Source organism: Mobula birostris, chromosome 2, assembly GCF_030028105.1.
Source record: "Mobula birostris isolate sMobBir1 chromosome 2, sMobBir1.hap1, whole genome shotgun sequence".
Classification (NCBI taxonomy): Eukaryota; Metazoa; Chordata; class Chondrichthyes; order Myliobatiformes; family Myliobatidae; genus Mobula; species Mobula birostris.
The window spans coordinates 8,292,233-8,306,199 of NC_092371.1; the positions used below are offsets into that span (position 1 = coordinate 8,292,233).

Consider the following 13,967-nt stretch of genomic DNA (forward strand, 5'->3'; position numbering starts at 1 on the left):
TTTTAAGGTGATTGGAGGAAAATGTAGGGGTTCGGGGGGATATCAGAAATAAGTTTTCTTCAAACACCGGGAATGGTAGTGGAAGCAGATACATTAGGGAAATTTAAGGAACTCTTAGATAGGTCTATGGAAAAATGGAGGTCTATGCAGGGGGAAGGATTGAATTGACTTTGAGTAGATTAAGAGGTTCCAAAGGGCCTGTGTTGTGCTGCAATGTTGAGTCCAGTGTTCTATATACTGTATCTACAAAAAACACCACACTAAAGGCTTGCCTGCATCGAGGGATGGTAGTGGAATATTCAGGGTGCGTACACATGGGTGTCCTGTGGGCTTTCAGTACCAGGACACGTTCACAGAGGTGAGGGCACAGTAACTACTGCCCGCACTCTCAGGGTGCAAACACCTGATAGAAATCCAGGGGATTTAAACAGGCAACACACACACACAAAATGCTGGAGGAACTCAGCAAGTCAGGCAGCATTTATGGAGAGGAATAAATGGTCGTTGTTCCGAGACCCTCCATCAGGAAATTCATTCATTTAAACAGGCTCCCGTCTGCATCCACCAGGTTCAGTGGAAACTACTGGGGACATTTCTCAGAATCAGGCATGCCGTTAAATTTGTTATTTTGTGGCAGCGGTACAGTGCAAGACAAACTATAAATTGTGCTAAAGATGCATAACACAGTGGTGTTCATTGTCCATTCAGAAATCTGATGGCAGAGGGGAAGATGCTGATCCTAAAATGTGGAGTGAGTGTCTTTGGGCTCACGTACCTCCTCCCTGATAATGAGAGGAATCAAAATCAGGTTTATCATCACTGACCTACAGTACTGTGCCAAAGTCTTGGACACAGACTGTATATAAATCAGGTTAGGGTCCCCAAGACCTTTGTCAACATGGAGCAGAGACACAGCTTGCAAATCTGGATGTTTGAAAAATAATTTAATTTTTATTTTTCAAAGTTACAAACTAATTGACGTGCAAATATAGGGCAAGGAGTCTTTATATGTGAATTAGCTTAATGTATTGACATATATATTTTTTCCTGTACTCTGTATTCTTATATATATATATATAAATTAATAAAAATATTGAAAGACAAAAATGACGAGGGTGGAGTACCGTGGGAGAGGTGTGGGACAGGCGGCAGAGGAGGCATGTCGGGGGTGAGGGGACAGCGCATGTACAGGCACACCCAGCCCTGAGACACCCGGCAAGATCATTTGATTCCCAGCAGTTGGTTTATTGATCATTATAGAAAGTCTCTTTGGTGCTTCCTGCTCCCTCCTCCTTTTCCCAACCAGAAATCCCCTCTCCCTGCCCCCATCCCATTCTCAGTCCACAACAGAGGCTCATATTAGAATCAGGTTTATAATCACACACAGATGTCATAAATATGTTTTGCAGCAGTATTGTGCAAAGTCTCAGACACCCTAGCTATATATATTATACACACACACACAAGACTTTTGCCCGGTACTGTATGCTGTGGAATGTGTTGCTTTGAGGAAGAAGTACAGTGCAAGAATTATTCTAAGATACAAAAATAAACACTGGAAAAGACAAAAGTGCTTGTGGACCGATGATGGCGGAGGGGTAGAAGCATTGAGTATGGGGGGGGGGGGTGGGAGGAGAAAGCCTCCAAAATATTACTTATTGCTTTTTCCCCCATCTGCAGACTGCTCACAGGAGCAAGAGTAGGTGTGGGGGTGGGGGCTTGCACATCACCTCCACTTCCCCTACCCTGCCATTTAGTACTTGTCACTCTCCGGTGTGTAAAACTCACCCCCACCCTCCATCCAGCATCAAGGTTTAGCAACCTCAGAGAATTCTCCATGGAAGCACACGACTCCAAACTTTGTTTTCATTTGCAAGTGCGGAGAAAGCCTCGAAAACAAAGGCAGCATTACAATGAGTCGCGGGCTCGAGCTCAAAAGCCCAGAGAAAACCATTGGCGCATCTGTGCCCTCCGAGTCAAGAGTTATAGTCGTCATGGAAACCCAGCACGGTAAAGCAATCGAGGCTGCAGTCACTGTCCTTGTAGAAGAGAAAAAAACAGGGTTCCGTGCTGTCCCTCACTAACTTGTTGATCTTCCTCGGGCAAGATCGACCTTGGAGCAGGTTGAAAGGTCAGAACATCATGGGCCCGAGAGCCTGTACTGCGTTGTAATGTTCGGTATAAATCTGAAACCTAGCACCAGCACAGATTTAAGATAGACCATAAGACATAGGAGTAGAATTAGGCCATTTGGCCCATCGAGTCTGCTCTACCATTCGATGATAGCCGATTTACTTCCCCTCTCAACTGCTTTCTCGTCCCTTCTCCCCATAACCTTTGACACCCCTACTGATCAGGAACCTGTCCAATGACTTGGCCTGCACAGCCGCCTGTGACAAGGAATTCCACAGATTCACCACTCTCTGGCTAAAAAAAAAAATTCCTCTTCATTTTTTGTTCTAAAAGGAGAGCCTTCTATTCTGAGACTGTGCCCTCTGGTCCAAGACTCTCCCACTATTGAAAACATCCTCTCCACGCCCACCCTATCCAAGCCTTTTAATATTTAGTAGGTTTCAATTAGGTCCCTCCCTCATTCTTCAAAACAAGTGCATACCCAGAGCCATCAAATGCTCTTTGTACATTAACCCTCTCATTCCCGGGATCATTCTCGTGAACTGCCTCTAAACCCTCTCCAATGCCAGCACATTGTTTCTTGGGTACAAGGCCGAAAAATACTCACCGTATTCCAAATGTGACCTGACCAATGCCTTTTAAAACCTCAGCATTACATCCTTACTGTTATACTCTAGTCCCCTAGGAATAATTCCTAACACGCCTTCTGGCTTAGTTCAAGTGGATCCGAGAAGAGGGGAGGTGTGGAGGGGTTGGTGTTCTCCCTCCAGTTTGAGAAGGGGTAGGGGAAGAGTAGAGGAGGGAGTGAGGAGCTAGGTCACTCGACGGGTAGTCCTCTCAGCTCAGTCAGGAGTGGCCATTTCGAAAGTTAAGGTTGGGACCAAAGATCGGGATTGGAGATCAAAGACAGGTGGGGAGGGGGTGTGATTTGTCACAATGGGAAGGATGGGAACAAAACAGGGTTCCCTACCCCAAGAGCAGAGATGATAAAGGGGGGAGGTAAGGGTTAATGTCCCAAACCAGAGAGGTAGGAACAAAAGGCGGCCAAGGAGAGCTCAGTGTCCCAACATGACTAAATCAGAGAAAGGTTGCTGCTTCCGGAGAAAGCTGAGGAACGAGGAGAGGGAGAAGGTATTATTGCCCCAGACTGAATGTTGGGACCCTGTGGTAGCCACTTGGCCTTTCGGGGGAGGGGCGTGGAGAAGGGGTCAGAGGTGATGTCATACTGACAGAGGGGTCGGACTGAGGGAGGCACGCCCCAGCGGACGGTGTGGCCTCACGGTGCCGTTGTGAGGTGGGGGATGGTGGCAAGATTTCTGCTGGTTAGTCTAAACGACAATGACACTAAAGCCTTCTGATACAGGAAGTAACCCTACCCACCTGCACCAGTGTGGACAACTTCACTCACCTCAACTCCGAGCCAATTCCACACCCTGTAGATACACTTCCAATGATCCGGTAACTCACATTCTCAGTACAATTAGAGGGACCATTGCAAGGTGACATGTGTGTGCTTTGATACTCTGACTTTGAACTTGACTTGCTCACTGGAGTCCCATCGACTCCCCCTGCCCTCAGCCAACCTTCAGCGACTGCCATTCCCCGATGCTCGAGGTGTTTTGAAGATAACGAGCGGGGAGACGGAATCACGGCTGGTGCAGCCTCCTCTGCCAATCGATCTCCAGCCTCGGTAGGAGTTATTTAGTTATTTATTTAGAGATACAGCGCTGAACAGGCCCTTTCAGTCTCGCCACAGAACAAACGCCAGCCTCATCACGGGCCTATGGACTGTGGGAGGAAACCAAAGCACCCGGAGGAAACCCACATGCACACGGGAAACCCCTTACCGCGGACTCTGAACCTCGATGCCCTGAGTTATAATAGCATCATACTAACCACTACACTACTGCGGAGGGCACGGCGTGTTACCAAAGACCCTTGCGACATTATGATGTACAGTGGAGAGCATTCTGACCGGCTCCAGACAGTTGTAGGCCCGGCCATCTTCACAGTCATAAAGTCAGGGTCACACAGGCCGGAAACTGGCCCTTTGACCTATCTGGTCCACCCCGACCACATTGCTCGAACCAATTGCCCACATGCAGCCAATAACCCCCCAAGCCCTCCCACTCTGTGTACCCACCCAAACGCCTTTTAAATGTTGCAGTTGGACCCGGCTTCAGCACTTCCACTGGCCGCTCAGTCCAGATACTCACTTTCTCCCTGGACAGCCTTCCCCGCCAGAAGACAGCATCAAAATTTCCAAGGCGACAGCATCCATCATTAAGAACCTCATCACCAGGACATGCCTCCTTCTGATTACTACAGCCAGGGAGGAGGGACAACAGCCTGAAGGCACACACTCAAGTGTTTTAGGAACAGGTTCTTCCCCTCCACTGTCAGATTTCTGAATAATCCATGAACCCAGGAAACAATATCTCACTACTTTGGTCTTTTTTGCAGCACTTATTTGATTGTTTTTAAATATACATTTTGTAATGACAATTTATAGTACATTTTATCCCTTGCACCGTGCTGCTGCAAAACAACAAACTTCACACCAACACACACAAAATGTTGGAGGGACTCAGTACATCAGACAGCATCTCCGGAGGGGAATAAACAATTCCTGACAAAAGGTCTCGGCCCAGAGCAGTAACTCGTTTCCAAGGATGCTGCCTGACCTGCTGAGTTCCTCCAACATTTGCGTGTGTTGCTGAGTTTCCTGTGTTTGAAATTTCACGATAATGAACCTGATTGTGATTCTGCCCGGATACTTTTAATTATTTCTCACAATCAGCAACAGAGAGAACATATTTTCTGTTCGGGGGCGTGGAATTTCACGGGTGCTGGGCGTAGGGAGCCCTCTTCAGCATCGTCACCCCTCACCCCGAGGGGAACATTTTAATATTTCATCCGTCTCTGCTGTTACTAGGTGGGAATATTTTATTAATGAAATATTGTAACTGAACCACAATTCACAAGCTCAGAGCAGTTCCTGTTATGGTGCTGGCAGGGAGAGGATTTCACAGCCATTGGCAATCTGCGGGGAGCGTTACCTAACACTCAGAGGTTCAGTCCCGCAGAACAATTTCCGTAGTGGAAGAGGCGATTTGGATCTTAAAGTGATTAAGAATGGGGACAGTTACAAGAGCTGCATCGCTAAATTCTCAGTGCCAAGCAGCTAGAAGATCTGGCAGACACTCCCACAATTGGTGCTTTACCAGTTCCATGTCTTAAATCTGGCAATCAAGCCCACAAGACATAGGAGCAGAATTAGCCATTCGGCCCATTGAATATTGTACTAGGGGCAACTCAATAATCAGAACAGTGGGGTAGAATCTACCCTTGAGCCTGGTGGTATGTGCTTTCAGGCTTGTGTACCTGCTGCTTGATTTGGGGGGGGGGGATGGGGGCAAGAAGATAGAATGTCAGGGGTGGACGGGGTCCACCTTGGCTCAGTTATAACTCAAAATAGAGTGGACATAACCACAAGAAACTGCAGAGAGTTGTGAACCCAGTTCAGCACATCACAGAAACCAGCCGCCCCTCCATGGACTCTGTCTACACTTCTCACTGCCTCGGTAAAGCAGCCAGCGGAATCAAGAACCCCATCTCCCCCCAGGTATTCTATCAACTCCCCCCGCCCCCAATCAATCAGCAGGTACACAAGCCTGAGGGCACATACCATCGGGCTCACGGGCAGATTCTACCCCACTGTTCTGATTATTGAATTGCCCCCAGTGCAATACAATGGACTTCTGACCTCAGTCTCCCTCGTTATGACCTTGCATCTTATTGTTTAGCTGCACAGCCCTTTCTCTGTAGCTGTTACACTTCATTCTGCACTTTGTTATTGCTTTACCTTGTACTCAGTGTACAGTACTGGGTAAAGATCAGACTGAACATAGAACAGTACAGCTCAGGAACAGGCCGTTTAGTCTACAATGTTGTGCCAAACCAGCTAAAAAACAAATCACAACACCCACTCCACCCTACCTACACGATATCCATATCCCTCCATCTTGCTCATATTCATGTGCCCATCTAAAGGCCTCTAACGTATTTGCTTCTGCCACACCAGGCAGTACATTGCAGGCATCCACCTCTCAGTAAAAAAACTTACCCCTCACATCCCACTTGAACCTACACTCTCTCACTTTAAATGCATGCCCTCTGGTATGAGACATTTCAAACTTGGGAAAGAGAGGTCTATCTGTGCCTCTCATAATCTTGTAAAGTTCTAGGAGATCTCCCCTCAGCCTCCAATGCTCAGAGAAAACAACCCAAGTTTATCCAGCCTCTCGTGGTAGCACATGCCCTCCAAACCAAGCAGCATCCTGGTAAACCTCTTCTGCGCCCTCTCCGAAACCTCAACATCCTTCCTACAGCGGGGTAACCAGAACTGTGTGCAATACTCCAGATGCAGCCTAACCAGGGTTTTATAAAGTGGCAACATCACCTCCCAACTTTTGAATCCAATGCCTCAACTAATAAAAGCAAGCATTCCGCAAGTCTTCTTCACCAACTTACCGACCTGTGTAGCCACCTTCAAGGAGAGTACACAAGTTTTTCCACTCCCATCTCAGTATGGATGTCAATAATAAACCAAAGCCAAAAGAAATGTTTCCATTAGTAGGAATATCTAGGATCCGGGGCACAGCCTCAGACAAAAGATGGGGGGAGAATCTCATTAAAATCTATCGAATATTGAAAGACCTGGATAGAGTGGACATGGAGAGGATGTTTCCTATAGTGGGGGAATCTAGGGCCAGAGGGCACAGCCTCAGAATAAAGAGGCATCCCTTTAGAATGGAGATGAGAAGGAATTTCTTCAGCCAGAGGTGGTGTATCTCTGAAATTTGTTGCCACAGATCGGTGTGGAATCCTAGTTATGCAATTAAGGCAATAATTGATAAGTTCATGATTGGAAAGGGAGATACAGGAGAAGAATTGGGTTGCGAAAAAAAAGTTAGAGGCAGTTGGATAGCAGAGCAGACCTGACGGGCTAAATGATCCAATTCTGCTCCAATCTTCTGATAACATTGAAGAAGCAAACAGTGTTAGAAAAGTCACGGTGCACAAGGCCATTTGACACATCGTCTTCATACCAGAGAAAGACAGTGGCTCCCCTCTCCAGTCTCTTATCTGCAGCTTTGCAAGATTGTGTTTCTATATATTATTACACTTGACGTCCTCCCACGGAGAAGGGGCATCCATCACTGAGCACAATCACCATCGGAGGCCTCTTCTCATTACTGCCATCATTGGGAACTCCATACATCAGTGACAATAAACCTGACTTTGAATCTCACATCCTGAAGGCAATCACAGAACCGGTCCCCATCACAGCTGCAAGAAGTACGTCTGGATTCCAGCTCCACACCACGGCAGGGACTTCCTCCTCCTCTATTGTGTCGCCCTCACCCCCATACCCGAAAGAACCATCTCCCACAATGCACACTTTGTCACTTTTATATATTTCTCTCTGAACTCCCCTTGGTGTCATTTCCTGAAAGAAAACCCGTGCAGCCTCTCTAATACTCAAATATTGCTCTGCACAGGACACCATTCTTGGAAAAACGCAAACAACAGGAATTCTGCAGATGCTGGAAATTCAAGCAACACACATCAAAGTTGCTGGTGAACGCAGCAGGCCAGGCAGCATCTCTAGGAAGAGGTACAGTCGACGTTTCGGGCCGAGATCCTCTGTAAGGACTAACTGAAGGAAGAGTTAGTAAGAGATTTGAAAGTGGGAGGGGGAGGGGGAGATCCAAAATGATAGGAGAAGACAGGAGGGGGAGGCCCATCCGTTATTTATTTTTATACACACATTCTTTCTCTCGCTCTCCTTTTTCTCCCTCTGACTATACCCCTTGCCCATCCTCCGGGTTCCCCTCCCCCCTGTCTTTCTCCCCGGACCTCCTGTCCCATGATCTTCTCGTATCCCTTTTGCCTATCACCTGTCCAGTTCTTGGCTCCATCCCTCCCCCTCCTGTCTTCTCCTAATCATTTTGGATCTCCCCCTCCCCCTCCCACTTTCAAAACTCTACTAACTCTTCCTTCAGTTAGTCCTGACGAAGGGTCTCGGCCCAAAACGTCGACTGTACCTCTTCCTAGAGATGCTGCCTGGCCTGCTGCGTTCACCAGCAACTTTGATGTGCGTTACCATTCTTGGAAGCTTTTCCAGACCCTCTCCAAAATTCTTCACATCCTTCAATTAACAAGGCAACCACTTTATTCAAAGACAATACCATCACTGAGACTAGCCAGCGTGCTTAAAGTTTGAAGTTGTTAGCTCAGGGTGTGCAGAATTATTTTTCTTGCAGTTTTACTTTCCCATGCTTGATAGTTTATATATAACCATTTCTACACATGTGAGTGCTCAGTGAATTTCACTGTAATTATAGTACAGCTGCTTCTGCATTTTTCCAGAAACTTCTTGCTTTTCAATAGGTGTCAGGCCACCTAAGATAACAAAATTCTGATAACAAGCTGTAATAGTTATTTTACCTATAATTAACTATAGGTTAACTGTTACCACTGGAATGTTGTTACCTTTAGCCCAAGTAGGAGATGACCATGACGGTTTTTACTTTAGTTTATTTTTCTTCGTTCTCCTGGCACATCTTTTTTGTTTGACTATTGCTGCTGTAACACTTAATAAAATCATACCCAATACATTTTATGCATTATTCTTGGCTTCTGAACCTTCATCATAAAAAAACTGGACTCAGTAGCATAGCTTTGCTCTCTTCGATATTCAATTCAAATCCATAATTATCTCCTCTTAGCTCATGACTCCTACTGCATATAGGCTGCCGACAGCAGCTTGTCAGAGTCCTCTGCCCTTCAAGTCTTCCTAGTTATCCCCTTCAAGTCTACACCTAGGGACAACTGGAAAGCCCACCTTCAAAGATCCTTTCTGTCCCAGAAGGGAGGACAACAGTTTTTTAAATGAGATGGGATAGCTAGCCCCGTACCCAATTCTCTTGCAGCTCGGCTTGGGACTGAACATGACAGCGTTTCAGAATTATGTAAACTTTACTAATCTCTCACCTAGCCCTGCCATTTTCAGTGCTGTACATTCGCACCTTGTCCAGCCATCCCTTTGAGAAGTGTCCTTTCTTTCATGGCCACCTCAACCTTCCTACGACAAGGCATCGCCTCACGTTTCTCCACATTCAGCTTCATGCTTTGCTCGTTCCCCCAGACTTTATAGAACGCTTCTGCAGTTTTTTTTAAACCATCCCCTCCACTGCGTTGACAATTCAGCAATGCCACGTGTCATCTGCAAGCTTACAAACTGTGACCTGCTCCATCATTAACTAAATACAGCATTGATCCCAACACCGATCACTGACAAACAACTACAGGCCTTCCCCCGGTCTGAAGAGCAACCATTGACCACAATCCCTCATTACCCAACACAGAAACAAGGCTCTCAAACTCCCTTTAAAAAAATACAGTAAGGGGTGGACACAGTCCAGTCCATCACAGGAAAAGCCCTCCCTCCCCACCACTGAGCACATCTACAAGGAGTGCTGTCACAAGAAAGCAGCGTCCATCTTCAAGGCCCCTCACCAGCCAGGCCATGCTCTTTTCACTACATCCATCAGCCCGGAGGTACCAGATCTTTAGGTCCCACACCACCAGGTTCAGGAACAGCTATTACACCTCAACTATTAGGCTCCTGAACCGGCGTGGACAACTTCACTCACCTCAAGACCGACTCCACAACCTAAGGACTCACTTTCAAGGACTCCGCAACTCTCAGTATTATTTAACCATAACCATATAACAATTACAGCATGGAAACAGGCCATCTCGGCCCTTCTAGTCCACGCCGAACTCTTACCCTATCCTAGTCTCACCAACCTGCACTCAGCCCATAACCCTCCATTCCCTTCCTGTCCATATGTCTATCCAATTTAACTTTAAACAACAACATCAAACCTGCCTCAACCACTTCCGCTGGAAGCTCGTTCCACACAGCTACCACTCTCTGAGTAAAGAAGTTCCCCCTCATGTTACCCCTAAACTTTTGCCCTTTAACTCAACTCATGTCCTCTTGTTTGAATCTCCCCCACTCTCAATGGAAAAAGCCTACCCACGTCAACTCTATCTATCCTCCTCATAATTTTAAATACCTCTATCAAGTCCCCCCTCAACCTTCTACAAAGAATAAAGACCTAACTTGTTCAACCTTTCTCTGTAACTTAGGAGATGAAACCCAGGCAACATTTTAGTAAATCTCCTCTGTACTCTCTCAATTTTATTGACATCTTTCCTATAATTCGGTGACCAGAACTGTACACAATACTCCAAATTTGGCCTCACCAATGCCTTGTACAATTTCAACATTACATCCCAACTCCTATACTCAATGCTCTGATTTATAAACGCCAGCATACCAAAAGCTTTCTTCACTACCCTATCCACATGAGATTCCACCTTCAGGGAACTATGCACCATTATTCCTAGATCCCTCTGTTCTACTGCATTCTTCAATGCCCTACCATTTACCATGTATGTCCTGTTTTGATTAGTCCTACCGAAATGTAGCACCTCACATTTTTCAGCATCAAACTCCATTTGCCATCTTTCAGCCGACTCTTCTAACTGGCCTAAATCTCTCTGCAAGCTTTGATTTGTTTTAATTTACTTATTGATCTGTTTTAATTTTCAAAGTTTATTTACTTATTATTTGTTTTTTTATTTTCAATTTGTTTCCTTCTGCACATTGGTTGTTTGTCAATATTTTGTGTAGCTTTTCATTGATTCTATTGTATTTAATTGTATCTGTGAACGCCTGCAAGATAATGAATCTCAGTGTAGACACATATTGTATGTACTTTGATAATAAATTTACTTTGAACTTTATAAGGCACTTGCTTCGTCGTTGTCGGAAATCCACTGCAGAACATTGGATTAAAACTGGGTAAAAGATGACAAAACACTTGACAAATCTATGCAGGCCTGACTTAATGAGAAGGTTCATTCACATTATCTCATTAATAAAACATTCTCACTTAGCAACAAGTATTAAAATTTTCCTCCAGATAATCAATAATTCTGTCCCAGACCAAGGTTACGCCAACATGGGAGTAGTATTTGTCTTTCCCGGCTCTCTGGCCTGATCGCCAGAGATAGAAAATTGGTATTGGTTTATTGTCAAATGTCGCAATGGTTTTAAGGTTGTCACAGCCAGGAGTTGTAGTGTGGATAAGCTCCCACTACCTATTAAACACTCCTAATGGCGTGCTTCCCAAAGAGCCTCTGACAACCAAGTCCAGCTCCTGGCCTTGACGTGTGGCTTAGATACTAAGCCCAATGGAATCGTTTCTACTGACAGGAGACGGGCCAAAGGCGGGTTTCTGGTGCCTTAAAAGCAGTCACCTTGGGTATATGGTACTCATCAACCGTGGTCGGCTGCTCATCTAGAAGGAAAACTCTGATCTCTGTGCTGTGGTTGAACCCACCCATGGGGAACACTTTGGGAGTAAACCCCCGAGGAAAAATTCGAAGCTGAAGTTCCCAAGGCCTCTACATTGAGTTCAATGTTGACTGGCAACTCCTACGACACCACTGGTGCCAAACTGTACCGGTCTCTGCCATTTCTTTGGATTCATCAGGTTCATGGAGAGGGGGAGCCTGCTACACTGGCAACAGCTTGCTCTCCATACCGCACTGCCCTGGCTCGTGTAAAACAGACAGCTGGGACACAGCGTCTACGGTCGACCCTGGCCAACGGAGGGCCATGTACCAACATACAGTGAAAAGCTCGTCATGCATGCTATTCATACAGATTAAATCATTACACAGTGTACAAGGTGAAACAACAGTGGAATAAAGTGCGAAAGCTACTGATAAAGGGCAGAGCAGATCAACGATAAAGTGCAAGATCGTAATCGAGATTCTGCAGATTGCGAGGCCAACAGCCCATCTCATCGTACAGGAGTCCGTTCAACAGTCTGATAACAGCAGGACACAGCCAGGTGGCATGAGGTTTTATTTATTGCAACTTAAGTGTAATTGTTAGGTTTTGAACTACACTGCTGTCACTTACGTCAGTTATTATAAACTTGACTCTGAGAACACTCCCATCTCCCTTTCACCTCTCACTGCTTATACCGCACGCTGTCGGAGCAGTGCTGCCAGGATAATCAAGGACACGACCCACCCAGCCAACACACTTTTCGTACCCCTCCCCTCGGGGAGAAGGCTCAGGAGCTTGAAGACTCATACGGCCAGATTTGGGAACAGCTTCTTTCCAAATGTGATAAGACTGCTGAACGGATCCTGACCCGGATCTGGGCCGTACCCTCCAAATATCCGAACCTGCCTCTCGGTTTTTCTGCACTACCTTACTTTCCATTTTTCTATTTTCTATTTATGATTTATAATTTAAGTTTTTAATATTTACTATCAATTTGTAATCCAGGGAGCGGGAAGTGCAGAATCAAATATCGCTGTGATGATTGTACGTTCTAGTATCAGTTGTTTGGCGACAATAAAGTATAATTACCCTTGACACCCCTCCAACTCTCCCACCTCCCACCGCAGGGGAATTTATAGCAGACCATTAACCCCCCCCCCCCCAAAATCACAGCTCATTGAGATAACATCACAAGACATAGAAGCACCATTAGGCCATTCAGCCCATCGAGTCTGCTCCACCATTCTATCACATCCGGTTTATTATCCCTCTCAACTCCATTCTTCTGCCTTCAATGTCCTTTCTAATGAAGTGCCTATCAACACACACACGCGCACACACACACACACACACACAAAATGCTGGAGAAGCTCAGCAGGCCAGGATGCTGTCTGACCTGCTGAGTTCCTCCAGCATTGTGTGTGTGTGTTGCCTGGATTTCCAACATCTGCAGATTTTCTAGCGTTCTTAAGAACCTATCAACCTCTGTTTTAAATGGTGGTAAGGCAGTGACGCGTGCAAACGCAGCAGCCTCTCAGGAGCCAACCAAAGATGCTTTTACTTTGAAAAAATTTGTTCCAAAGACTGCTCTACTCCAAACTCTTCAAGTACAGCAGTGCTACTCCATCAGAGAGCTGCCAGCTGGTATGTTGGGAAAGAGGCCTACAGGGATGTCGGAGGGGCTTGGGTTCGGAGCTCCCCCAACTGCAGACCACGTTGCTGCCTGCCACTTGAAAGCATCAGAGTTGGTGCAGTATAACAGTGGGAGATTGTCTCAGACGTTTCACTTGCAATCACAAGACTGTTGGACAGTGACCATGTAAGTTGCCACAGGCCTGTTACCCTTGTCCGGTGGCAGGTGACATGGGAGCTGTGTAGCCTCGGTTGTAGCAAGAACTAGGCCTCAAAAGCCTCAGGCTTGCCTGCTGCTGCAGGCCAGGTGAAAGACGCAGAAGGATTACAGCGTGGCATCCGCGCTCAGCTGGGGCCTGGCCCTCCTCTCCTGCTGGTGCTGCCCTCCCGTGTTCAAGCAGTGAAATGACAGGCCGGACGGCGTGCATCTGTACACTACCAGACTGTAACATCGATTGCCGGACAAGGTCTTAGACTACATACATGTTTTTTTTGGAGTGAATATGCTTCTTTGCTCACTATTTTGAATGTTTTGCACCCTGGCCCCAGAGGAGTACTCTTTCATTCACCTGTATCCATGTATGGTTTGAATGATAATTAAACTTGATTTGAAACATACTTAATGACCTGGCCTCCAAAGCCATGGCAGCACAGCAGCATAATGGTTAGTACAACAATTCACAGTACAGGTGACCCGGTTCAATTTCCACTGCTGCCTGAAAGGAGTTTGTATGTTCTCCCAGCGACCATGTGGGTTTCCTCC

At 46.3% G+C, this 13,967-nt stretch overlaps 1 protein-coding gene across 8 annotated transcripts in view; it reads right to left on the reverse strand.

The window, feature by feature from the left end:
* The window catches only part of LOC140211920 (small conductance calcium-activated potassium channel protein 3-like), a 139,720-nt gene that overhangs the window by 100,297 nt on the left and 25,456 nt on the right, over window positions 1-13,967 (reverse strand). Inside the window, exon 3 of one of the 8 annotated variants that reach the window (XM_072282177.1) lies at window positions 4,350-4,482. The exons of the other annotated variants lie outside the window; for them this stretch is intronic. Within the exon in view, the coding sequence (XP_072138278.1) occupies window positions 4,350-4,482 (133 nt within the window). The remainder of the gene's footprint in view (window positions 1-4,349; window positions 4,483-13,967) is intronic. 8 annotated transcript variants of the gene reach the window in all.